General features: G+C 39.0%; 2 protein-coding genes across 5 annotated transcripts in view; one reads left to right on the forward strand and one right to left on the reverse strand.

The window, feature by feature from the left end:
- Positions 1-3811, reverse strand: part of LOC113066241 (histone-lysine N-methyltransferase set-1-like) — a 7727-nt gene extending 3916 nt beyond the window's left edge. The window contains exons 1-2 of the mRNA XM_026238060.1: positions 3673-3811; positions 2653-2784 (exon numbers count right to left, since the gene is read on the reverse strand). Of these exons, the coding sequence (XP_026093845.1) occupies positions 2653-2784; positions 3673-3733 (193 nt within the window). The 5' untranslated portion in view covers positions 3734-3811. The remainder of the gene's footprint in view (positions 1-2652; positions 2785-3672) is intronic.
- zfhx4 (zinc finger homeobox 4) overlaps positions 1-24644 on the forward strand; it is a 106895-nt gene that overhangs the window by 59026 nt on the left and 23225 nt on the right. The gene's annotated exons all lie outside the window — the stretch shown is intronic.

The following is a 24644-nucleotide window of genomic DNA, read 5'->3' on the forward strand; positions in this document are numbered from 1 at the left end:
TAAAAGGAGGACTTTGAAGAGTGATATTTTTGGAAACAGAAACAGAAAAAGACAAACACTAATGTATGGACGAGGAAGAGTAAGAGCAAGGCCCAGTGAGAGGAGCAGGAGCAGTACAGTGAGAGGAGCAGGAGCAGTGAGAGATGCAGTGAGAGGAGCAGTGAGAGGAGCAGGAAGCAGTGAGAGGAGCAGGAGCATTGAACAGTGAGCAGGGAGCAGTGAGGAGCAGTGAGAGGAGCAGGAGCAGTGAGAGGAGCAGGAGCAGTGAGAGATGCAGGAGGAGGGAGCAGTGAGAGGAGCAGTGAGAATGCAGTGAGAGAGCAGGAGCAGTGAACAGTGAGAGGAGCAGTGAGAGGAGCAGGCAGTGAGAAGATGCAGTGAGAGGAGCAGGAGCAGTGAGAGATGCAGTGAGAGGAGCAGTGAGAGGAGCAGTGAGAGGAGCAGTGAGAGGAGCAGTGAGCAGTGAGAGAAGCAGTGAGAGGAGCAGGGAGCAGTGAGAGATGCAGTGAGAGGAGCAGTGAGAGATGCAGTGAGAGGAGCAGGAGCAGTGAAGAGTGAGAGGAGCAGAGCAGTGAGAGATGCAGTGAGAGGAGCAGGAGCAGTGAGAGGAGCAGGAGCAGTGAGAGATGCAGAGAGGAGCAGGAGCAGTGAGAGGAGCAGGAGAGTGAGAGATGCAGTGAGAGGAGCAGGAGCAGGAGCAGTGAGAGGAGCAGGAGCAGTGAGAGGAGCAGTGAGAGGAGCAGGAGCAGTGAGAGGAGCAGTGAGAGGAGCAGGAGCAGTGAGAGGAGCAGGAGCAGTGAGAGGAGCAGTGAGGGAGCAGAGCAGTGAGAGGAGCGGGAGCAGGAGCAGTGAGAGGAGCAGTGAGAGGAGCAGGAGCAGGAGCAGTGAGAGGAGGTGAGGGGAGAGGAGCAGGAGCAGTGAGAGGAGCAGTGAGAGGAGCAGGGAGCAGGAGCAGTGAGAGGAGCAGTGAGAGGAGCAGGAGCAGTGAGAGGAGCGGGAGCAGGAGCAGTGAGAGGAGCAGGGAGCAGTGAGAGGAGCAGTGAGGAGGAGCAGGGAGCAGGAGCAGTGAGAGGAGCAGTGAGAGGAGCGGAGCAGGAGCAGTGAGAGGAGCAGTGAGAGGAGCAGGAGCAGGAGCAGTGGAGAGGAGCAGTGAGAGGGGAGCGGGAGCAGGAGCAGTGAGAGGAGCAGTGAGGGGAGCAGGAGCAGTGAGAGGAGCAGTGAGGGGAGCAGGAGCAGTGAGAGGAGCAGAGCAGTGAGAGATTGTTTTTATACCCCCCCCCCCCCTCCTTTTTATTCTGGGCTTTTTTCTGTTGTTGTTTTTTTTGTTCAGAATGCTCTTATGTGTTTCATGGATATTTTGTTCACTGTAAGCAATACTGTCAAACCTTTTCTGTTCTATCATACCGTGTTTCTACTGTACCTCCTGCAGTAAACAGTAAAGGAAAAATAGTTTTACTGGAATGCTTTTGAATGTGAACATTACTGTACATTTGGACATACAGTTCCTAACCAAGAATTTAGTGTAAAACAGTGAATTGCATGTTTTGCATGCAAATACCTGTAAAACTGAGACTGAAAAGTCTGTTTTTTGTAATGTCAACAATAGCCAGTATTTTGAAACCTGGTGTACTTTGATTGACTGCATGTACCTTTTGAGGTGAAAACAAGTGTTATTCTTTGACAGAATAATTTAATTTTGAGTCAGATTTCCAGTGTTTTGGTAAAGTTGGTGTGTGCAGAGAAAGATGTGTTCTATTTTGAAATGAAGATTTAGTATAAATTTAACAAAATGTGTTTTTGAGAAAAAAATTATCCATTTGGCCAATTGTGTTTTGTAGGTGTTAGTCTGTGTTAAGAGTTTAGAAAAAGTATCTGAAGTATGGTTAAGCGCTTGTTAGCGATTGAAAAAAACTGTAATGTAGACAATGTATTAAAGGATTAATAAAATAGTTACAGGTATTTTGGTTTTGTGGTTATCATGATCTAAATGCATGATACTGGATGACCAATGGTTAATTTTAATAAAACTCCAACAGTCAGAATATTACATTTTACCAAATAAAAATTGAGGTCGTTTTAAAAGATGTTACTGTTTTTGTTATGAACATAAATTTTACATAGTAAATCTTGCTCCTTACTGAATCTAATACTGCTGCAAATCATTGTCAAATATGCATTTTGAGACAAAATATATCTAATATTAATATTGCTGGCCTGCACTGTAAACTGTGCTGAAGATCCGTGCCATCAAAGTCAGGCAACACAAACCTGTTTCAAGACTTGAAACAATATCCCCCATTAGCACATCCAGGAACTAAGAAATACATTTTCCAATAAATATATTTATTTTGTTAAGGAAAATAACAAATGTTTGAATGTTCTACCTCAGATTTGTGAAATGTTCACCTGTTTGGCAAGTGTTTGTCATGATATGTTCTGACAATAAAGAGTAGGTTAAAACCACAATTAATGCTCTGGTTTCTACAACTTTCACTTAGGAGCAAATATCTGCTTTAAACTTGAAAGAAATAAAGATTTGACATTTATTGTGTCGATATCGACTAATATAAAACAATTATCCGTGATAACTTTTTTGCCATATCCCCCAGCCCTAGTTATTAGTTACTAAACTGCTTAGTCATTTATACTTGCCTTTATATTTGCTGATGAACTGCTCTCGAAGCCCAGGCTTGTCAGTTTTACAGGTAATGTGATGCTCAGCATCCTGCAGAGGTTTCCTACGTCTTTTATTTCCCAGCATGGCGACTTTCTTTCTTGAAATGACTGGAAAAAATAAATACAAATAAATATAAGATGAATGAAATAAACAAGCATATTTTAAAAAATCCTGTTGATCTTACTGGAATTGTTCACCAAAAACACACATAATTAACATACTAACCCTCATATCCAAACCGGTGTTGTGTTTTTCTGTGGAACAAATCTTTATATTATTTTTTTTTTTTTTTTAAATGGAAATGTCATTAATGCCAAAAACCATTGGTTCTTGTGTGTCTTGTAACCACAACTGATGTCAATCTATATTTGATTTAAGAGCTAAAGTATATGGGAGATTTTCAGTCAATAACCAGCTAGATTTATATGGAATATTTTTAATGTGCTTTTTGTCTGCTTTGGAGCTTGAAACAAAATACAAATATTATAAAGTATCAATTCATGGTCATTGTGCAAAAAAATCTCAGTGAAGATAAATTATTAAAATAAAACATTCCACTAAAAAACCAATTCGGGGGCAAATAATGTAATAATGTATTACATAAAATATAATATATAAAATAATGATATTAAAAAATGAGAATGAATTATTTCAAATTACTGTTGATATTTTACAACACTTTTGAGAAAAACAATGATTTAGTAAACTACCACTGACTCGGTTGTCTTGATTACTTTGTAGAACCTAAAGTACTATTATATGAAAAATAACAAAATTATATTTAATAGTCAATTTTATATATACAATTTGTTTTCATTATTGCAACAAATCATCAAATGAGACAGGCTTAGAAGCCAAACTCAAATACAATCGAGAAGTAAATAAACCCTATTACAAAAAATAATTAAACCACTAAAATAAACATACGTCGTACTATATTTCATATTACACAATGTATTTAGTTATCATGCATTTTCAGGACGTCTTGATCTCACCTTTCCTCCTGGTGGGTTGTTTGTCGTCTGTTTCGCGCGTTCCATCGTCACGTGTCTGCATTTCCCGGGAAAACACCACCGTCGCTGACTTGCGTAAATGACGTAGTTACGTATTTGGATTTCACGTTGAAATTGTGACTACATTTATTTGGCCTAATAGAAAATTATCTGGTGGCAATGATATTTGTTTTTAACCACAGTACTGTTTCTTCAAACTTAAAAAAAAAATGTGATGAAGTTAGTCTTTCTAGTGGATAGAGCACATGATCACTTTTTAACCGAGCACCCACCTCAAACTACGAACCAGTGCGCATGTCCGTACATGCACTGGTTTAAAAGAGCAAAAAGTACCCGATGTGCACTTATTTTTATAAAATAACACCACATCATAAAGTTTTTAAGAGAATTACAAATAAGAATATTCAAAACGTGCAGGTCTGCTGTAAACTAGAGCTCACAAGACTTTTGTTAGTTCATTCATTCATCTCATCTGCAGCGAGTCAGTCAGAGACAGCTAGTGCTGTGGGGGAAGGGCGCGCGCGCGATCAGAGAGTGCTGTGGGGGAAGGGCGGCTGATCACAGTATGAGCAGCAGAAGCAGATCTCAGCTAGGGCTAGGGCTAGGGCTATAGTTGAAAATCAAAGTAAGAACTAATAAATCTGTAAACAAACATTTAAACGTGCCAGCTTAATTCATGATTCTTTTAAACACTTTTGTTCTTTTGTATGACTATAACTGCTCTCTCTCTCTCTCTCTCTCTCTATATATATATATAGAGAGAGAGATACATAGATATATAATTTCTTGAATCATTCTTAAGATTTTCAAACCAGTAAGTGCACTGGTTTGTAAAAAAAATTTACCCAACGTGTACTTAATTTTCTGAAATAACACCACATCATAAAGCTTTTAAGAGGATTACAAATATGAATATTCAAAACGTGCAGGTCTGCTGTAAACAAGAGCTCACAACTGTCTAAATGAGCAACCTAGATCTCTTGAACAGACATCTTATTTTCTATTATAGTTTTTTTCAGTCGCTAACAAGTATTTGTCCAAGCAGTTGTCATATTTTCAAAACTCTAAACACAATTAGCAAAGCATCTGTCTATTGTGGCCATACCATTCACACATTTCATGTCGTTTTCACACAATATGGAGTCATTGAACACATTTCCACAATGCTTACATTTTCTGAACAGACAAGCTATACCTCCCAACAAAATTATGGATCGTTTTTGTAGCATTTACAAATGTTAACACACAACATCCCACAATAGCAAAAACAATGTTCCAAACCTTAGATACAGTATAAAAAAATCTGCTTCTGCAATGATATCAGTTCAAAAACTATTTATCTTAGCTGATTTATGTTGTGTAAATTGGGCCAACCACAGCTGATTCCAATCTGGCTTAGACTCAATTGCAGGGGTTATTTTTTTTTCTATTACATTGACACTTATACAATACAGTAAAAGGAGGACTTTGAAGAGTAATATTTTTGGAAACAGAAAAAGACAAACACTGTAATGTATGGACGAGGAAGAGTAAGAGCAAGGGGGCCCGGGAGAAGAGCAGGAGCAGTGAGATGGATATTCTGTTCACTGTAAGCAATACTCTCAAAGCTTTTCTGTTCTATCATACCGCATTTCTACTGTACCTCCTGCAGTAAACAGTAAAGGAAAAAAATAGCTTTTTACTGGAATGCTTTTGAATGTGAACATTACTGTACATTTGGACATACAGTTCCTAACCAAGAAATTTAGTGTAAAACAGTGAATTGCATGTTTTGCATGCAAATACCTGTAAAACTGAAACATAAAAGTCTATGCAGTTTTTGTAATGTCAACAATAACCAGTATTTTGAAACCTGGTGTACTTTGATTGACTGCATGTACCTTGTGAGGTGAAAACAAGTGTTATTCTTTGACAGAATAATTTAATTTTGAGTCAGATTTCCAGTGTTTTGGTAAAGTTGGTGTGTTGACAGAAAGATGTGTTCTATTTTGAAATGAAGATTTAGTATATATTTAACAAAATGTGTTTTCGAGAAGAAAATTATCCATTTGGCCAATTGTGTTTTGTAGGTGTGAGTCTGTGTTAAGAATTTAGAAAAAGTATCTAAAGTATGGGTAAGCGCTTGTAAGCGATTGAAAAAAAACTGTAATAGCATTTATTAATCAAAACAGTCAATTGAAGTCTGCAAACCCACAGCAGGGCTGATATGCAAGCATCTCATCTGCAGTGAGTCAGTCAGAGACAGTGCTGTGGGGGAAGGGCGCGCGCGCGATCAGAGAGTGCTGTGGGGGAAGGGCGGCTGATCACAGTATGAGCAGCAGAAGCAGATCTCAGCTAGGGCTAGGGCTAGGGCTATAAAATCAAAGTAAGAACAAATAAATATGTTAACAAACATTTAAACGTGCCAGCTTAATTCATGATTCTTTTAAACACTTTTTGTTCTTTTGTATGACTATAACTGCTCTCTCTCTCTCTCTCTCTCTCTCTCTCTCTATATATATATCATTTCTTGAATAATTCTTAAGATTTGCAAACCAGTGAGTGCATTTTTCAAAACAATTGGTACAAACCCAGACAAAAACAAAGCCTGTAACTTGCTCAATATCCTTAATACAATATCAATGAACATCAGTGCCATCAGAATGACAAGTCCTTGTGTCATTGTTTACAAACATGATAGTCAAAATGCTTTGTCATTTTGTCAATATAACAGTGAACTATCATTCAAAAAGTGAAACTTGTATATTATATTCATTCATTACACACAGACTGATATATTTCAAATATGTTTCTTTTAATTTTGATGATTATAACTGACAACTACGTAAAATCCCAAATTCAGTATCTCAGAAAATTTGAATATTACTTAAGACCAATACAAAGAAAGGATTTTTAGAAATGCTGGCCAACTGAAAGGTATGAGCATGAAAAGTATGAGCATGTACAGCACTCAATACTTAGTTGTGTCTCTTTTGTCTGAATGACTGCAGCAATGCGGCGTGGCATGGAGTGGATCAGTCTGTGGCACTGCTCAGGTTTTATGAGAGACCAGGTGTCTCTGATAGTGGCCTTCAGCTCTTCTGCATTCTTGGGTCTGGCATATCACATCTTCATCTTCACAATACCCCATAGAAGACAAGTTTGCTGGCCAATTAAGAACAGGGATACAATGGCCCTTAAATCAGGTACTGCTTTGGCAGTGTGTGCTGGTGCCACATCCTGTTGGAAAATGAAATCTGCATCTCCATAAAGTTGATCAGCAGCAGGAAGCATGAAGTGCTCTAAAACTTCCTGGTATACGGCTGCGTTGACCTTGGACCTCAGAAAACACAGTGGACCAACACCAGCAGGTGACATGGCCCCACAAACCATCACTGACTGTGGAAACTTTACACTGGACTTCAAGCAACGTGGATTGTGTGCCTCTCCATTCTTCCTCCAGACTCTGGGACCTTGGTTTCCAAAGGAAATGCAAAAGTTACTTTCATTAGAGAACATAACTTTGGACCACTCAGCAGCAGTCCAGTCCTTTTTGTCTTTAGCCCAGGTGAGACGCTTCTGACGCTGTGTCTTGTTCAAGAGTTGCTTGACACCAGGAATGCGAAGCTGAAACCCATGTCTTGCATATGTCTGTGCGTGGTGGTTCTTGAAGCACTGACTCCAGCTGCAGTCCACTCTTTGTGAATCTCCCCCACAGTTTTGAATGGGTTTTGTTTCACTATCCTCTCCAAGATGTGGTTATCCCTATAGAGCTGGTAAGTCCCGCCCCCTCCGTAAAACCCCGCTGGACCTCAAAGTTGAAAAACTGTCAATGCAAATGGGATTAATTTCATTAATGGGAGAAAATTATTATTTTCTGGTCCCGTTTGAATTGTGACATGAATGTGAACATATGTTGTCTGTGAATTTTTTATATAATCTTTCATGTGAAGAATGTTACAATTTAGCAGGTAGAAGTTTGATAGGGGTAGACTTTTTGTGACAGCACTTTGTGGACTACAACTCTTTGCTGCTTTCGACATGTTTGAAACGTCAACAACACTAGCACATGGCTCTAGCTCACGGATCCCGCTAAACATGGCTGTGTCTTTGGTGCACTTCACCACCTTCTTTCAGGGAGAGGACAAAATCTTTGAGGTTGGCGAAAACCACAGGTAAGTCAACTTTATGGGGTGACGTCACATAGGCGACATGTAGTCTTTCTCGTTATGTCTTTTCCACAACTGCTAGCCGATAAATCATACCATATACTGTCACTGTTCACATTCATGGCACAATTCAAACGGGACCAGAAAATAATTATTTTCTCCCATTCACTTGCATTGACGGTTTTTCAACTTTAAGGTCCAGCTGGGTTTTACGGAAGGGGCGGGACTTACCAGCTCTATTGCTTGTACACTTTTTTTCTACCACATCTTTTCCTTCCCTTCGCCTCTCTATTAATGTGCCGGGACACAGAGCTCTGTGAACAGCCAGCCTATTTAGCAATGACCTTTTGTGTCTTGCCCTCCTTGTGCAAGGTGTGGTCATCTTTTGGACAACTGTCAAGTCAGCAGTCTTCCCCATGATTGTGTAGCCTACAGAACTACTGAGAGACCATTTAAAGGCCTTTGCAGGTGTTTTGAGTTAATTAACTGATTAGAGTGTGGCACCAGGTGTCTTCAATATTGAACCTTTTCACAAAATTCTAATTTGGGATTTTCCTTAGTTGTCAGTTATAATCATCAAAATTAAAAGAAATAAACATTTGAAATATATCAGTCTGTGTGTAATGAATGAATATAATATAGAAGTTTCACTTTTTGAATGGAATTAGTGAAATAAATCAACTTTTTGATGATATTCTAATCATATGACCAGCACCTGTATACTTTGTATAAGTGTTTTTTACATTATGCCTCTGGGATAGGCAACTTCGGTCCTGGAGGGCCACTGTCCTGCAGAGTTGAGCTCCATCCCTAATTAAACACACATGAACAAGGCAATCAATGTTTTCAGGATTATTAGATATATACAGGCAGGTGAGTTTTTATCTGGGCTGGAGCTAAACTCTGCAGGACAGTGGCCCTCCAGGACCGGAGTTGCCAATGTAAAATGCAAGTAGACTGCTGTAATATATAATGTAAATATGCTGTATTGCACGACTACAGTATAGTGAACACTGTGTGATTGCACACCTGTTCAAGGACTATGCATTAATTGTGGGGGGAGAGAAACGGTAGAGCATATATTAATAGAATGTGAAGCATACAGAACAGAACGAATCATACTGTTAGAACAAGTTAAAGAATTAGGTTACACACATTTATCAGTAGAGGGTTTATTTTCCTTTTCTGCATCAAAATCATCAGCATGGCCAGCATGAGATACCTTAAAGAAACAGACTTATTTAATCGAATTTAAGAATAACCAAGAATATATATATATATATATATATATATATATATATATATATATATATATATATATATATATATATATATATATATATAATTATTATTATTATATATTTTTTTTCAATACATATTAGTAGAAATCCGCATTGAAGCTCCACACCCCAAACAGTTGGTGGCGGTAATGCACCAAATTGGTATGCCAACCGCCAATAAAAGAAGAAGAAGCACACCTGTTCAAATGTTTTAATGACTGAGGACACACACGGTTGTTCTCCCAACATTCAGCTCACCTTTTGACCCGCTTCGGCCATAAGGTCATGATATTGAGAACATGATAGTGGCCCTTATTTCTTCAGAATCTTGTCCTCTTCTACCTCTTCCTCTGTTTTACCTCTGTATTCTTCCACCACACATACTTACTTCTTCCATGCTGTTCACCCTGTTTGTACCTTGTTGTTCTTAAATTACCAGTGTGTAACACTGTGTTGTGTTGTGCTCTGTCTGTATGCTTCTCAGATGAAGCTTAATGAGATGCACTCTGAGCTATTTTAGGGAACTGGTGGATTATTGGATGATCGAATGCTTTACATTCCCCTTCATTAGTGAAAATCAGAATTCACCTCTGCAATTCAACAATTCAGGACAAAAATGTCTAATAGAAGTGTATAGAAAATTTGCTTGACAGTTTATGACAACTACTATTCTGCATTTAATGACTTAATGAATTAATACCTAGATGTTTTGGGGAGTAAGACTTGGGAGTATTCAGCAGAGAACCATACATTTTGATCAACATGGCATAAGCAATTGATAATGTAAGAAACAGATAAAACGTGTACATAATCAGTTGCATTTGTAATTTGTTCAAATGATGAGCAATTGCTTTTATGAGGTGCACAAGTAAGTAGATAACCTGGAGGTTGAATAAGAATTTTAGTCGTGATCTGAGAAATGCCCCAAAGCGACTAAGAAAAACTTCAAATATAATTAATAGAATATAAAATAAAAAGATGTTTGCTGTACCTTCTTTCCTCTATATAAAAATATAATATAATATAAAGTAATATAATGCAATGTAATGTCATATAATATAATTATATAATAAATGAAGGAATATAATGTAATGTAATATAATTAATATAATATATAATGTAATATAAAATAATATAATATTATATAACATAAAGAGAATGTTTGCTTGTTTGCTGTAAGTGAATGTGTTGCTCTGGTTACAGACGCGCGTGCTCTGGGTGGGGGAGGGGCCTGGCTGCGCTGTCAGGGAAATGGCAGGACGCAAAGTTGGAGAAAACACTTAAAACAAATAACATCACTTATAAAAGCAAGCGAATCTGCCTGTTTTCACATATTTTAATTGCTTGTATATTTTAATTGAATAAACTCAGATGTATATCACCACACCCACAATAACAGATTTAAACAGTTGCCCCTCCGCTTTTGGAAGGAAATATGTTACTTTTCAAATTCACATGATGTACGTGTCTGTCCCTTCCCGCGTCAAACTCGTTCCTACAGCATTAATATCCGATGTAAGTGCTGTAGTCATGGTGACGCGGGGCAGCGCGATCTTTACACACGCACACGGAGCAGACTCTGATGCGAGAGAAAAACGCGAGGATTAAAAGTTGTAAAACATGCTAATATGAATCGCGAGAGCTCCTGCTGCTCAATGCATATTGGTCTAATCTTATTTAATACTAATTATTGGGAATTTATCTGTAATTTAATGTGGATTATCTGTCAATTCATTCACAATCAACATGTTTTTTGCCTCCGCCATCTTTATTGATGACGTATTGGCCTCTGATTGGTCAGATCACCAAGTCCCGCTCCCATAGCGGCTTCCTGCGCTCTGATTGGCCAGAATCCCCAAAGTGTGTATCTTTTCCGGAAGTGCAGTACTCCTAGAGGGCGCTGTGTTATACACACTTTAGTGGGGGGGCATACACACTTCAGGTACACAAATCACTTAAAAGTGATTTTTTGGGACAAGTGAGATTTTAAGCCTGGAAACCATTTTAGAGCATGCTGAATGCCACTGTATAGTCAAACAAATGAGGACATACAAAATGTCCTCAATTTTTTGGGTGGTCCTCAGTTTACTGGTGTGTATTCTGGTGAATGTACCCAAAAGTGATATAAGTAAGTGCACACACACACACACACACACACACAGAGATAGTCTCACTTCTCTATCCTTCTGTCTTTCCATGTGAATATATTGATGTTGCCATTATTTGTGCTTAAAGTACCAGAATTGCTTTATTTTTGGACAGCTGCTAGTAAACACTGTATCATGTGTATTTCTCCACAGCATATTCAAATTCAAAGGTTATTCCCAAGTCTCACCTTTCCCTCCTAGTGTTCCCAGCTATAGCTCATGGCTTTTATATTTAGCCCGGGCCTTCAGAACGGCGCAAATGTGTATAAACTAACAGACTCATTCAGAATTTATGCTTGCCGTTTAATGACCGGAGTTTTATTTTTTTTTTCATTTTCACTTGTGTGAACGTCAGACCAAGGAGACGAGGTGGGCGGACTGCAGACAGAGTACATTATGAAAAAGATAAACCCGTTGTCGTTGTTTTTTGGTGCTCTAGGCGGACTCTAGGGCAGCTAATGTTTTGATTATACACAACTACACTTGGTTCAGTTAAAGAGCGACTAGGTTTAATAGGTTTGAGGTTAAGGGAAATGCATCGCTGGCACCAGATAAATCGCAACTTATTTTTGTTAATTGTTCCAACTGGCAAGTGTAAGCAGTAAATAAATAAATAAAAAGTTATCCAGATGCCAGCGCAGGAGTGAAGGGAAGATAAAGTGGCAGGACGGGGGGGAGTCTACCCTCCTCGTGACACAGTGCCCACTGCGTTCTCAGGAACCGGGCCGGGTGCCTGTGTGTATGTGATGGTAATAATTTGTGTCTTTGGTCTAGAGAAAGGTCCTGGAGTAAGCAACATTTCAGCCCTGAATTACAGCTCTATGTTAAAGGGGGGCGGTAGGTTTTTGTGGGTATAACTCCTTAGTTTAGCATTTTCTGGTCATTAGTCAGTTTCACAGAGAGAGAGAGAGAGGTAGAGAGAGAGAGAGAAGGAAAAAAAAAAGATTTATTTAACTGCTGACCTGTATCTTTCTTTTAAAAGCAGCTCCTTGGAAACTCGCCAAATAATTATAAAACCATTTGGGAATAAAGGTTAGAATGCCATTGACTTCATGTACATGTGAATGGATTTCGTTAAACAAGTTTGATGCCATTTTTAAGATGTAATTAAGGGGAGATTTTGTGGCGCTTACGGTGGTTAAATAAAGGAGAAATGCATTAGTGCCAAAAGCCACACTCAGCAAACTACATCAATGCTGTATCACAAGGTCTATATTTCCCACATACTTATTATTATTTAAATAGACTACAAAAGCATGGCGAAAAGGGTTTGTGCTACAAAAATTTGCCAGCGTTGTTTTTGTTGCTAAACGCAGAGCATTAAAACATGGCCTTGCACACAGTTTAGACTTGCGTATGTCCTATGTCAGGAAGACAAGTCGTTATATATTTCAGTCTTAGCAGCACGATTGCTGCGGTGCGTGATAATGAATCTGACCTCTACAGGCCCAATGTGCTAAATTAGCCAAACGAGACCAAGTATGGTAGATCTCTCACAGTGCACTAACAGTAATATACCCTCCTAGAGAGACTATATGAGCCCATCCTCCCTGAGAATCAGACTGCCAAGTCTCCCAGGGCGACTCTAATTCCCTGCACTCGGGACCCAGAAGGCTCATCATTTACACAAGGTAAACATCATGAAGCTGAGAATTTGGAAAGGCAGTGGGGTTGTGTGGTTAAGCATGTTTTTGAAGTGGCGCCCCTCATTTGTAAATCACAGCGATCTGAGCCACAGCATATACGCGGCCCCTGCAAACTCATATTTTACACAGATGTGCGATAAGTAAGAAAGTAAAAAACGTGACAGGGTTTTGTTTATTAGTTTCTAAATCATATTTACACAGATTATTGCCTTTCTGGAATAGCTACAGCTTGGAATCTTCTCAAAAAGCCAAATCGATAGCTTAAATGAGGCCATTTGTATTAATATTTTATCCATTGTGTTATAATGCACGATATTTCTATATAAATATTTAACACGTTCATATTTGTGATGAAAAGGGTAAATCACAGCAACATTGTCTTTGCACGGTTCTATGTGTGTTCGCTTGCATTTTAGACCTTAAAGAAAGAAAAGAACAAAGCACTATAATTGTATGCGTGTGGAGTGGGACCTATTTCTCTGCCTTGTAGCTTGGTCTGTAAAACGCCTGATGGGCTTGTTGATGCATAAAGGGCTTTTTTGCATCCTTGGGTTGCTTCTCTATTTTGTCGTGGCTCTCGGAGAGGAGATGGGATCTTATGGAGGTAATTATTTCTGAGAGTCTCCCCCGCCACACTTACCCCCCTCCTTCCATGTGTATTAAACCTAGGCAAGAAGAGGAGACCTTTGTCTGGCAGGGGCTTAAACAAAAGGCCTAGCTGACTTTGGAGATGAACACTTCTTTAAATGCTGCTGCCGGATGGGAGCTGAGAGAGCCCCGCATGTTCCACTCTTTTGTTTCTTCTGAGTGATAATGCTTCGGGAGGTTTGCAACCAGGGCCAAATTACCACCAATGCAGTGAGAACCATTTTCATGACAGCTGTAGGCCAACAACATGCACTAATGGACATGCTCTCTGTTTCCTTCTGGTATAGATTGGCGTAAAAAGAGAAAGAAAGAAAGACGCGTTTAGTTTTAGCCTGACGCAAGCGTGTATATGAAGAGGACTGCGCGCTTTGTTCGCTTACACTCTGAATGCTATCCTCAAAGCTGCTCTTTGTTTTCCCTGTGGTCGCATTCTCATCCACCCGCATTTCAGCGCCATGACTAGATATTTTAAAGTTTTAGGTTGTTGTTTTTTTTTCTACTTGGGGGCACACAAGCAATTATAACAGTTACTTTTCGAGATCACATCCCTAGACAGTGTTTCCAGGGTTTGTGGCCATAATTTGTAGCCATTACATAAACTGAAATGGGAAAGCAGTGAAGTGAAAGATATGACATACAGCCAAATCGGTCTCATCATTCTGTTAGCCACGGGTGATGTGCTAATGCAAGGCCATCCATTTTGCCTTTGATTCCTTACACAAAGCAGGAGGCGCAGAGGCGGCCACATTCCACTGTGATTAGACGAGAAGGGCCAGGCTGCAGGATCACAAGCCTGCAGTGTTTTTTCACTCTCCTGCTATCGTACCTGAGGAAAGTTTTATAAAAAAAATAAAAAGAAATCCCCAGAAAGATAGGACGACAGTAGGTCAATGAGATTATCAGTCATGTTTATAAAAATGACCAAGTTTTTGCTGTTAAAGTCATTTATTCAGTAACAGAAAATAGGCCATCCCTCGTGAAACACGATCTTCACCAAGAGAGGCTTTTTGTTGATGGACATAAATTGTCTCAGGAGATCCATAGCCCCGACCCCGATTTTGTATTGCTGTATCATTAAATGGAGACAATACTCAATGGTCAAATCTATTTTTTTTTCATATCATATTAATTCAGTTATGCATATGTGTGTTATTATTTTTGCAAAGAGCAGTGATTTTACCAGAAAAGCTCAAAACCATTTTTCAGATGGCAGGCACTCAAGATTGAGTCATTTCGGAATAATTCCGTCCAGTGCTATCATAATTATTCTGCGGTTTCTGTCTGCAGAAAGTCCCAAAATTATTTTCGAAAATAGCCAGTTAGTGCTTTTTAAAAGACATGTTTTAGGACCAGCGTAGCCGGTTGTTTTTCTTTCAACAAGGTTCAACAAGTGATACAAAAGCTAAATTGCTACCTTATGTTTTCACAGGCTGTTGTGGCCACTGACAGTTAAAATGAGCAGAAATTGCACTGATTATTTGCATTAACATACCTGCCTTTAAACAATTGCGCTTATTTAAAGTCAGAGGGACGTTTTCTTTGCATACTAATGTATTATTTCTCACCATAAGGACGTTTTTATTTCGTTAGTGTCTGTGACAGGTAGTAAACATCCAGGAATGTGATATCTTTATGAAAGCATGCCAGTTTCGATTTTCATATGCTTTAAAAAGTAGGCCCTCTTTTGTTCTTGCCGAACAATGCTAATAAGCCCTGCATAGTGTGCAAGCGACTAAAGAGGCCGTGTTTTAGTAAATGTACAGTACACATAGCCACTAAAGGTGTTAGCTGACAGCCTACAGAGACTTGATCTGTTGTTCTTAGTTCAAACTAGTGTTCATTTTGTAAGCTATTTTTTTATTTTAGTCTTAGTTTTAGTCCCATATTAAATGTCCTTGTTAGTTTTTATCACATCTAGTCAACCTTATCCTATTTAGTTTTAGTCTAGTTTTAGACAGAACACGGATCGGCTGAATGAAGCTTTCATTTTGTTCACTAAATTCTAGCTTGTTTATCTGTGTCTTCAGATCATCGGCGGTGGCACTTCCGCATTAAAGAGCTAGGAAATGGTTGCCAGATTGCTTAAAATAAACAAAACACCGGGCAGAAAACGTATGCCTTTAACAGCAAAACTCTTATTCAGGGATTTGAACTTTCGATATCTGGCAACCGGACTCATGAAAGCTCATGTAGTAGAGGCGTGTAGAACAGTCCGCAATTACATTTTTGTCTCTTTTTTTTATTTTTTTTATACATTTTAGTTTCGTTTTATTTCGTCAACCAAATTGCATGTTGATATAGTCACAGTTATCATTTATCGAACTTATTGTCGTCTCATCTTCATCTCGTCTTAGTCATGTGAAAAAGCTTATCAGTTAACATTTTTTGTTCAATTTCGTTAACGAAATTAACATTAATTCAAACTGGGGGAGGAAAATTGTCTGCGGCTTCCTGATTGTGCGGTGACTCCACTGACACTAACCATAGGAGATGCTACAATGCTCTCTGTCACAGGGCATTAAGGGAAACAAGCCATTGTCAAAGCTTGGAGGACGTCACAAAGACAGACAGCACAGAGCTCTGATAAAGCAGCAATTAACTAATTGCCTCAAGCAGTACAACAGCAGACTAGTGTTATTATTAATGTGTGATAATACGGATGGATCTCTCACACACAGATACTTCCAGTGGGTTACACTCGTGATGAGACTGCAATAGTGTGACTTGTGTGGCTGCGCGTCCACCACCCTTGTCATTAGCTATCATCTCCGCCAGAGCGCTGGGCCCTGAATCCCTTCACTTCTGATTAGATGGCAGGCCATTGATGACTGAGGCGTCCAGGTGTCAGGGTAAAGTTAGTGACCCCGTCCTCCCCACTGCATCTTGCCTGCAAGTAATTAGTCCTGACTCCAACCATCAGCCATATCTTTCTCTCTCTCTCTCTCCTCCTCCTCCTCCTCCATCTCTTGATGTCTCTTTGACCTTACGTGCTTTCACTTATTCATTCATTTGAGATAAATTTGTATGAGAGATGGGTGTAAAAAAATACAGTACACTCTTTAATTTTGTCTAAATTATTAGATATTTTGATAAGTCTGCATTTAAAATACAGTGAAATCTGTGATATTTTTAAATAATTAAAAACAGCTTTCTATTATAATATATTTCAAAATGTAATTTATTCAAGTGATGGTAATGCTGAATTTTTAGCAGCCATAACTCCAGTCTTCAGTGTCAGATGATTCTTCACACGTCAATCTAAAATGCTGTTTTGGTGCTGAAAAAAAAGATTCAATGTTGAAAACGGTTGCACAGCTTAATATTTTTGTTGAAGCAGCGATATATTTTTGTCAGGATTCTTTGATCAGTCAAACATTTAGTAGAACAGGGTTTGTTTTAAATGCAAATCTTTTGTAGCATTATGGAAAAAATAAATGTTACTGACGACAAACTTTTAAATTGTATTATATGTAATAATGAAAAATAATGAATAATACAGCATTTATTTTTGGTTAATGTTATTTTTAGAATTCATCAGTAATTTTCTTTAGACCTTTTCTAATGTAAATTCACTATACAACATTAATTTCATAAAAAATTATAATGACTGTATGATGGACAAATATTTATTAACTCTGAACATGTTTTATTTTTAAATGAACCTAGATTAATAAATGCAGTAAATAATGTTGTTCATTTTTAGGTCATGGTACCTAATGCATTATCTAATGTGTGTGTGTGTGTGTGTGTGTGTGTGTTACACACACACACACACACACACACACAAACATATATACTTACACTCACTGTTTTATTAACAGATTCATTTTCAGTCTCTTGGGTTCAGCAAAGATGGTGCATTGGTTTGTTTATAATCTTCCCTCTTTCCTCTGCTTCCTGTCTCTTTCTCTGATAGAGACTGCTTTCCTTGTTTGCCCCTCTCCTTTTCCCCATCTAACCTCATCCATCACAACAAAGTATGGAATTGATAGCTGGTATTGATTATCCATAGCAGTCCCTAATCGTGGCTAACCATAGAAAGCTTTGCAGATTTAGCCAGCATCAGCAAGGGCCAGTTATAATGCAGCTGGGAATTTATACTTAATGCTGTCATCATGTTCTCTTTCTACGACTGACCACCGCATGTTAGACAGAGTCCCTTCTGGACCAAGGGAAGGACTTAAGGACAACATGAAACGCTATTCACAATGCATTTAACTCCTGGAATGTGACACATTCCCTGAACATTCAGGAGGGAAATGTTGTGAGTTATGGATGGAGTTAGGCTGTGATTTTATTGGTTGTTGGTGGTATTCTTGGTTAATATTATTTTTGTTTCTACTTCTTTCATAGCTTTGGTTACATTGGGGGGAAAATAAAAGGTGAAGAAACAATTTTTGTTTTTTTTAGACAATGAATTAAGTGAAATATTATTTATTAAGAATGTAAATAGCCTGTATTTTTTTCATGTTGTCTTGAATGTTATTTCTTAATATGTTCACAGCAACACAACAGGAATATTCAAACGTCCGTTTCAATCAATTTTTTTTTTTTTTTATAAATGAAATGCTCACATTAGCCTGTTTTATCCTCCTTTTTTTTTTCCTCATGTCTGCTTCCTGCACTGATGAGTAACTCTATTTAATAGGCTGCCATTATGCAGGCAGATTGGGAAGTTGACTGGGAAGTGCTCCTAGCTATTGCTGCATTTGAACCCTGTTAATATATGCAAATTAAAAGGAGTCGGGCCTCAGGATTGGTCCTGTTTTAAATAAAACGCGAATCTGATCAAGGCAATCTGCAGATGGGGTGTTATCAGAGGGAGCCGGAGCAGCGGTTGATGATTCCTCGCCCGTATCTCTCTCTTCCATCATACTGCACTGCATTAAAGAGACATGATTCATCAAGCACAGGCACTAGTATTTTATGAAATTTCACTCTCTAGGGCAAAGGCTTTTTCCCTTAATCAGAAGACAGTGGGCTTGTTTAAGTAGAGTGCTCCACTCTGCAGTCGAACCGGATTTTCAGTTAATTTGTTCGTCTGAAGGGGGGCATCCAGGGCAGGTGTGTATGAGTGTGTGTGTTCCCCATTATGTTTTACAGTATATGAACTTTATGCACGCACCTGTCAAAAAAACATATCAATGGTGGAGTTTACTTTTAAGTAGGAAAAGCAGCTATTATTTCTAAAGGGAGTTTAATACCATACATACTCTTAGACTCGTAGAAGTGACAATACGTAGCGTTTAGCGATCCAGATCCCTGTATATATGGCGAAGTAGGACAGCACAGACACCTCCAAACCTATCTGTGCCACAGAAAGTCATTTTTAACTCTTTCTCTCTGTCTCACATGCTTGTGTTTCTGATAATGTCACATACCGTACACACTGATTCTCTCTGCTATAATACACCTAATGCCTCTGTCAGCTCGCTTATTCATGACCTGCTCTAGAGATCGGCACAATACAGTCACTTCATCAGGGTTTCCTCTCCACCGCCACTGCTTACAGCTACAGATCCGCTCTTAGAATCTCACCATTCTTCCCAGAAACGATTTGCTTATGACTTAATTAGTCATCATTTTGAATGAACAAGGAATCAGGTGATCGAGCGAGAAAGGAGATGGAGAGATGAGGAAATGGGTGGATTGATGTGGCGTGAGACTGTCAGACATTCCTTCGTGAAAGGATCATCTAACAGCTGAAGCTTGTAATCCAGCCCTGTTGATAGAATGACATCTCTTGGAACCCCTGGCCATGTTCAAGAAGCAAACTGCCTGGAAGGACCCATGAAATCGCTCCGCGACATCCTTTAATAAGGTATTTCCTATTGAAACAGGAAGTTTGCGTGGCACATATGGCATTGAATAGCTAATAACATGTTTACATCACAGCCCTGAACTATGATTGGCTAGTTGGTTTCAGGGTTTTTTGTTAGTTTTTTGAGGGCTGCTTTTGGTTAGCTATAACAATTTATGATGATATGAAGTTATTCTAATAAGCCATTGAGGACGATAATCAGCATGAAAAGTTTGGTCTTTAAAAGATTCTGACCATGTTCCTCATTTCCTCCATGTTTCATTCTTCCTCCTCTTGCCCCACCCTTTCTGGAAAAGCCATTAAGGCGTTGTCTCAAGCTTGTCAGATCATGGCCAGGCAGAGGGGAAATATTCCATCTGAGCGGCACACTGTCTTCAAGTGCTGCAATTAAGAATGTCAGTAAGCGGCCACAGTCCTGTCTGCCTGTGAGGGGACGGGGGGTCGTCGGGCCTGTGTGACCGATCACATACACGGCGGGAAGTGAGCAATCCTGCCCCCCCGATACGACACCATTGCTCTGTTTGATAAAGGAAAACAGACGATTTGTGCAGAAAATCCAGCGAGCGCAGAGCCAATGAGACACTCTTGTGGGTCAAGTGCTGCATTTGCATTTTGATGAGATGTTATCGAGTAATTAATGCACTAGTCAGAATGTATTACCCCCGGAGTGAATTGAAAGGTTCATTACCAAATCGCCCTCACTCCGGGAATAGGTATTTCTCCAGGCGTTTGCCTCTGACATGTTGTTCTTCTTTCCCTCTCTCTCTGTCTCATCATGGCAGGCTGTAGAGGTGAGTAGTGGCTCTTAATAAGGGCATTCACTTTGGAGAGCGCTCGTCATAGCAAATGTACACATCAGGGCCTTGCCTCCTTGTCACTTTAATTGCTTCTGGAGGTTCTTAACAGGCCAATCTTCATCAGCCCAGGTCTTGTTATGAATAACATGGGCATCGGAGGAATTCATGCTTAATAAAAGGGGCCCAATTTATAAAAATAGAGTGCATTGTTTACAAAGCACACACCGAGAACCGTCCACTTCATGATTTTCTGTTAGAGAAAGATGAAAATGGGCTGAGTATTGCCAGCGGCATCACAACACAAATATATCATTATATAAAAATATAAAATATTAGTTGTATTATTAATATTTAGATTTTTTTTTTATATATATTTTAGAATTCCAGGAGTTATCTATTTAGAAATATTGATTGTCATGGCAGTAACTGATACATTTAAATGAAAAATCATTTAATTCAAATTAAAATGCATTGCTATTTTGTCTAAATATATTACCATACTAACATACATTTTTGAAAGTGTATTCAGACAATACAAAATATACAAATATTTTGATATTTGCTAAGGATTAAATTGAACAGATTTTAAATTATCCTTTTACTTTTTTAAATAATAAAATATTAGTGTTTAAAATAAAATCTTAATTATGGGTATTGAACATGCACAATTAAATATCCAACATCAGCCCTTACAAAAAAAAAAAAAAAAACACATTTAACTGATATACTGTGCATCCGCAATATATACTATGATTCCAATCTTAATATATGATGAATGATGTATATGTACTGCAGCAGAGCTTGTGATAAAGCTTAATGTAAATTGCAACTGAATATATTTTACAGCCAGCGGTTTACTACCGCTAGTGTGTATTACAGCCGAATGTATACCATTACTAGTATATAATACACCTCTAATTTCTCTCTAACCTCACTGTTTTTGGCTCCCCTCTCTTTCTGCTGCCAAAACCAGCAGCATATAGAGGGAAATTTGAGTGTGCTATGAGATTAAAGGCTGAAATCAGGGCCTTGTGAGCAATCATCAATTCCCAAGAACATTCTTTCATCTTCCATTCTTCCACCCTAATGCTAACGTTTTCATGTCACAACATTGTTGTTGCTTTTATCATCCTATAATAACTCTCCTGCAAAAAACGGGAGGAAGATTGAAAGAAAAAGAGGCTAAGAGAGGCCTGCTCTTTCTCTGCCTTCACTGTAAAATTACACAAGGCCCTTTTGCTGTCACTGGAGCAATTCTTCTTAGATTAGTGGTCTTGTCTTTGGCCTGGGCCTAAACCCCGATATTTTACACCAAGACATTTATAACAATTTTTCTGTTTTCCATAATGAAATCAAGCATTGTTTCCTGCCTCACATGTTATTTTGAGCTTAATAGCCTCTGTGGGTGCAAGTTCGGTGTCTCTGATTTGTGCGTTGGGGACAAAATGGCGACTTGGTTGGCTCCCAAATCCCTGTCTTCCATCATCCGGCTTGTCCGTCAGCAGGGCATCAACAACACCAAACTGCAACCCATCTCCCGGCCCATCAGCAGGTCTCACACGCCAGTGAATTCGAGCCTTTTGTTCCCACTTGGGCTGATAGGAATGAAGAGGTAGACCACGGAAAAGCAGAGCAATTTTCTGCTATTTAAGCTTGGAGAGATGGCGCTCCTTGGGAAGCATGTGTGTGTGTGTGTGTGTGTGTGTGTGTGTGTGTGTGTGTGTGTGTGTTGAGGCTATTGGAGAGAAATAGTTTGTATGGAGTCACTGGATGAGGTTTTATAGATTTTGGCATGCGTGGAATTGGGGATGAGATAATCGCGGATGTGAAATTGAAACCTGTCAGCTAACGATGCCTTCCTTTACCCAACACCACACATGCGCAACTCTTAATCCAGTCTGCCTTTTCGTTTATTTGTGATTCTCAATGAAAACCACTTTGTAAACTCCACAAAGCAAAGAAATTTCCCAAAACTGTTTTAGACGTTGGCTGCTGGAATAGAGTTTTTCTGCCTTCCCAATTCTCAATATGCAATCTTTACTAGGTTACTTGCAAGACCATAACATTGAGACATTAAACATAAAAACTGATGTTTAACTTCCTCAAAAGCACTTATAACCTAATTACCTAAAAATGATAGGAAAAAAAAATGCAATGTCTTCCCTGTAGATTTGTCAACAAAGCCACTAAGAGAAGCCCTTATGGAGTATGTCATGTTGTATTATTTTAATAACGGTTTGTCAGTATAATTTTGCTTTAACTTGTTTTTCTTTTTACCTCAGGTTATAAAATGTTACATGGGTGCTCATTATTAATCTAATTTATTTGCTCATCAAGCAAGCCGTGTGACAACTGACTTCCTGCCTCAATTGACAATTGCAAACAGTAGCCTTCTTTTAAAGGTATAATCACCCATCTCTTCTAATTAGGGGAAGAATGTGCACTAGATACAAAGGGCTCTGTGAGGATTCAGCCCCTAGCAAGCGATAACTCCCATGCCATGCTGTATCCTGATCTGGGATCGGCTTTTGGAGGCGGCATCTGACATTAGATTAAGGGAGGTTATTTGTGGAGGGGGAGTTACTCAGGTTACATTCCTTTAAGGGAAGTGGCTGGCCGGCTGGCACCCTGTCTTCATTTCACAGGCTGGTAAAGTGAGCAAGGCCCTCTCGTTTTATTCACCGGGGCAGGCTGATCGAAGCTCGGCTCGATAGCACTAAACCAGCTCATGCTCCGAAGATTTGTCTTACAAAACCTTGAAAACTGCTCTGAACATCCATACATTGATTTTTGTTGGCGGGGATCTCCGGGGCTTTCATGTAGAGGCAGGATCCATGCAGGGATGAGGAGAGGGGCTTCCCCCTCGCCAGAGTATGCCGGCAGAGCGGGGGGGATTCCGTTTCAATAACCCGGCTGAAGGAATTAAAAACACACAGGGCTACTAGAGCCACAGCGCTCTGTTATGCAGAAGCCTGCTAAACACACACACTTCAACACCCGCTAAGTGTACTCTCATATCTGAAAACTGTATATACAGTGCAAATATTGTAAAAAGCTTTCAAGATTTTAGAGAAGAGAAACAAAAACAGAACCGTGCTGTGTATACATGTTGCATTTGGTAACTTTTTATTGTGTGTGGTAGATGCTGTGGGTTTTATTTGTTGTCCGATTGTCTTGGTTTTTGTGTGTGTGTGTTTTTTTTGGACCTTGAGTCGCTAATAAAAGATTGATTGATATACCTGTTTTTATACAAGGCCACTCTTCTACTTCTTGTTAACATCTAAGCAGATCTGTTCCCTAGGGAAGTCCGTTTTAACCTCAGAGTAAAAATAATATGTCTTAGTTTCTTACAACTCTGACTTCTTCCTCATAATTGTGACTTGAAATCTCACAATGTAAATGTCTCGCAAAATTGCTTTATATCTTGTGATTTGAATTTAAATCTAACGGTTTGCATTTATATCTCTCAATCAGACTTGATATCTTGCAATTTGACTTTATATCTAACAATTTAAATTGATATCGCTCAGTCTGTCTTAATATCTTACAATTTGTGTTTATATATTGACTATATCTCACAATATGTCTCAATGTTTCACAGTTGTGACTTTTTTTAAATCATAATTGTGACTTTGTAGTTCACAGTTTCATTGTGTGTTTAACATTTCTCAGAATTGCGAATGTTATTTCTTATTTAAACTTTATCCCACAATTACCTGTGCATGTTTTTTTTTCTTCTCTGAGGCTGAAACTGGCTTTCATAATTCCCTTTATTCTCCCTTGTTCTCTCTCTCTTTTTGTCTCTTTCTCCCTCTCTTTCAGTATTAATTCCAGTGGCTTTGATGTGATAAGGAAGTGTTAAATCAAAGCGAGGCCTAATTACATATCTTGGGACCGACTGTTTGTAAGGCATTGTTCACACTGTTAGAAAGACGGGCAGCAGCGAGAGCGTGTGTAAGGGGTGGCCTCTACGTGTGTGTGTTTCTGGCTGGCAGCTGCCAGGATGCATGCCACCTGCTATACATCTCTCTATTAGCATAATCACTCTCTGGCAAATGGCAATAATAGTGTCATGCACCTCTGTGTAATTGCTGTTGTCATAATATGTGCCTGACAATTGTGTTTACTGACTCGACATTGAGGGAAGCAAAGATCTCTGGTGCCACATTCACACTGAAGTGCCTTTGATCTGAGGCCCAGGAAGGACATCCCTCTTTTAGTCGCTCAAAAGCACCTCATCAGATGCAAATCGGAGGAAACCTTGTCTGCTTTTTTTTTATATCACAGAAGGCTATAAGCTTTGATCACTGTGATTTATTAAAATTGTAAACATGCGCATGTTGGATTGTGGGTGTCAAATTTAATCACATTTGTGCTCTATACATTACACTATATATGCTTGCTTGTACTTTTCAAAGCAGAACAAGGTATTAAAGAAGGCAGGAGATGAAAAGATCTTCTCTGAGA

Source organism: Carassius auratus, chromosome 49, assembly GCF_003368295.1.
Source record: "Carassius auratus strain Wakin chromosome 49, ASM336829v1, whole genome shotgun sequence".
Classification (NCBI taxonomy): Eukaryota; Metazoa; Chordata; class Actinopteri; order Cypriniformes; family Cyprinidae; genus Carassius; species Carassius auratus.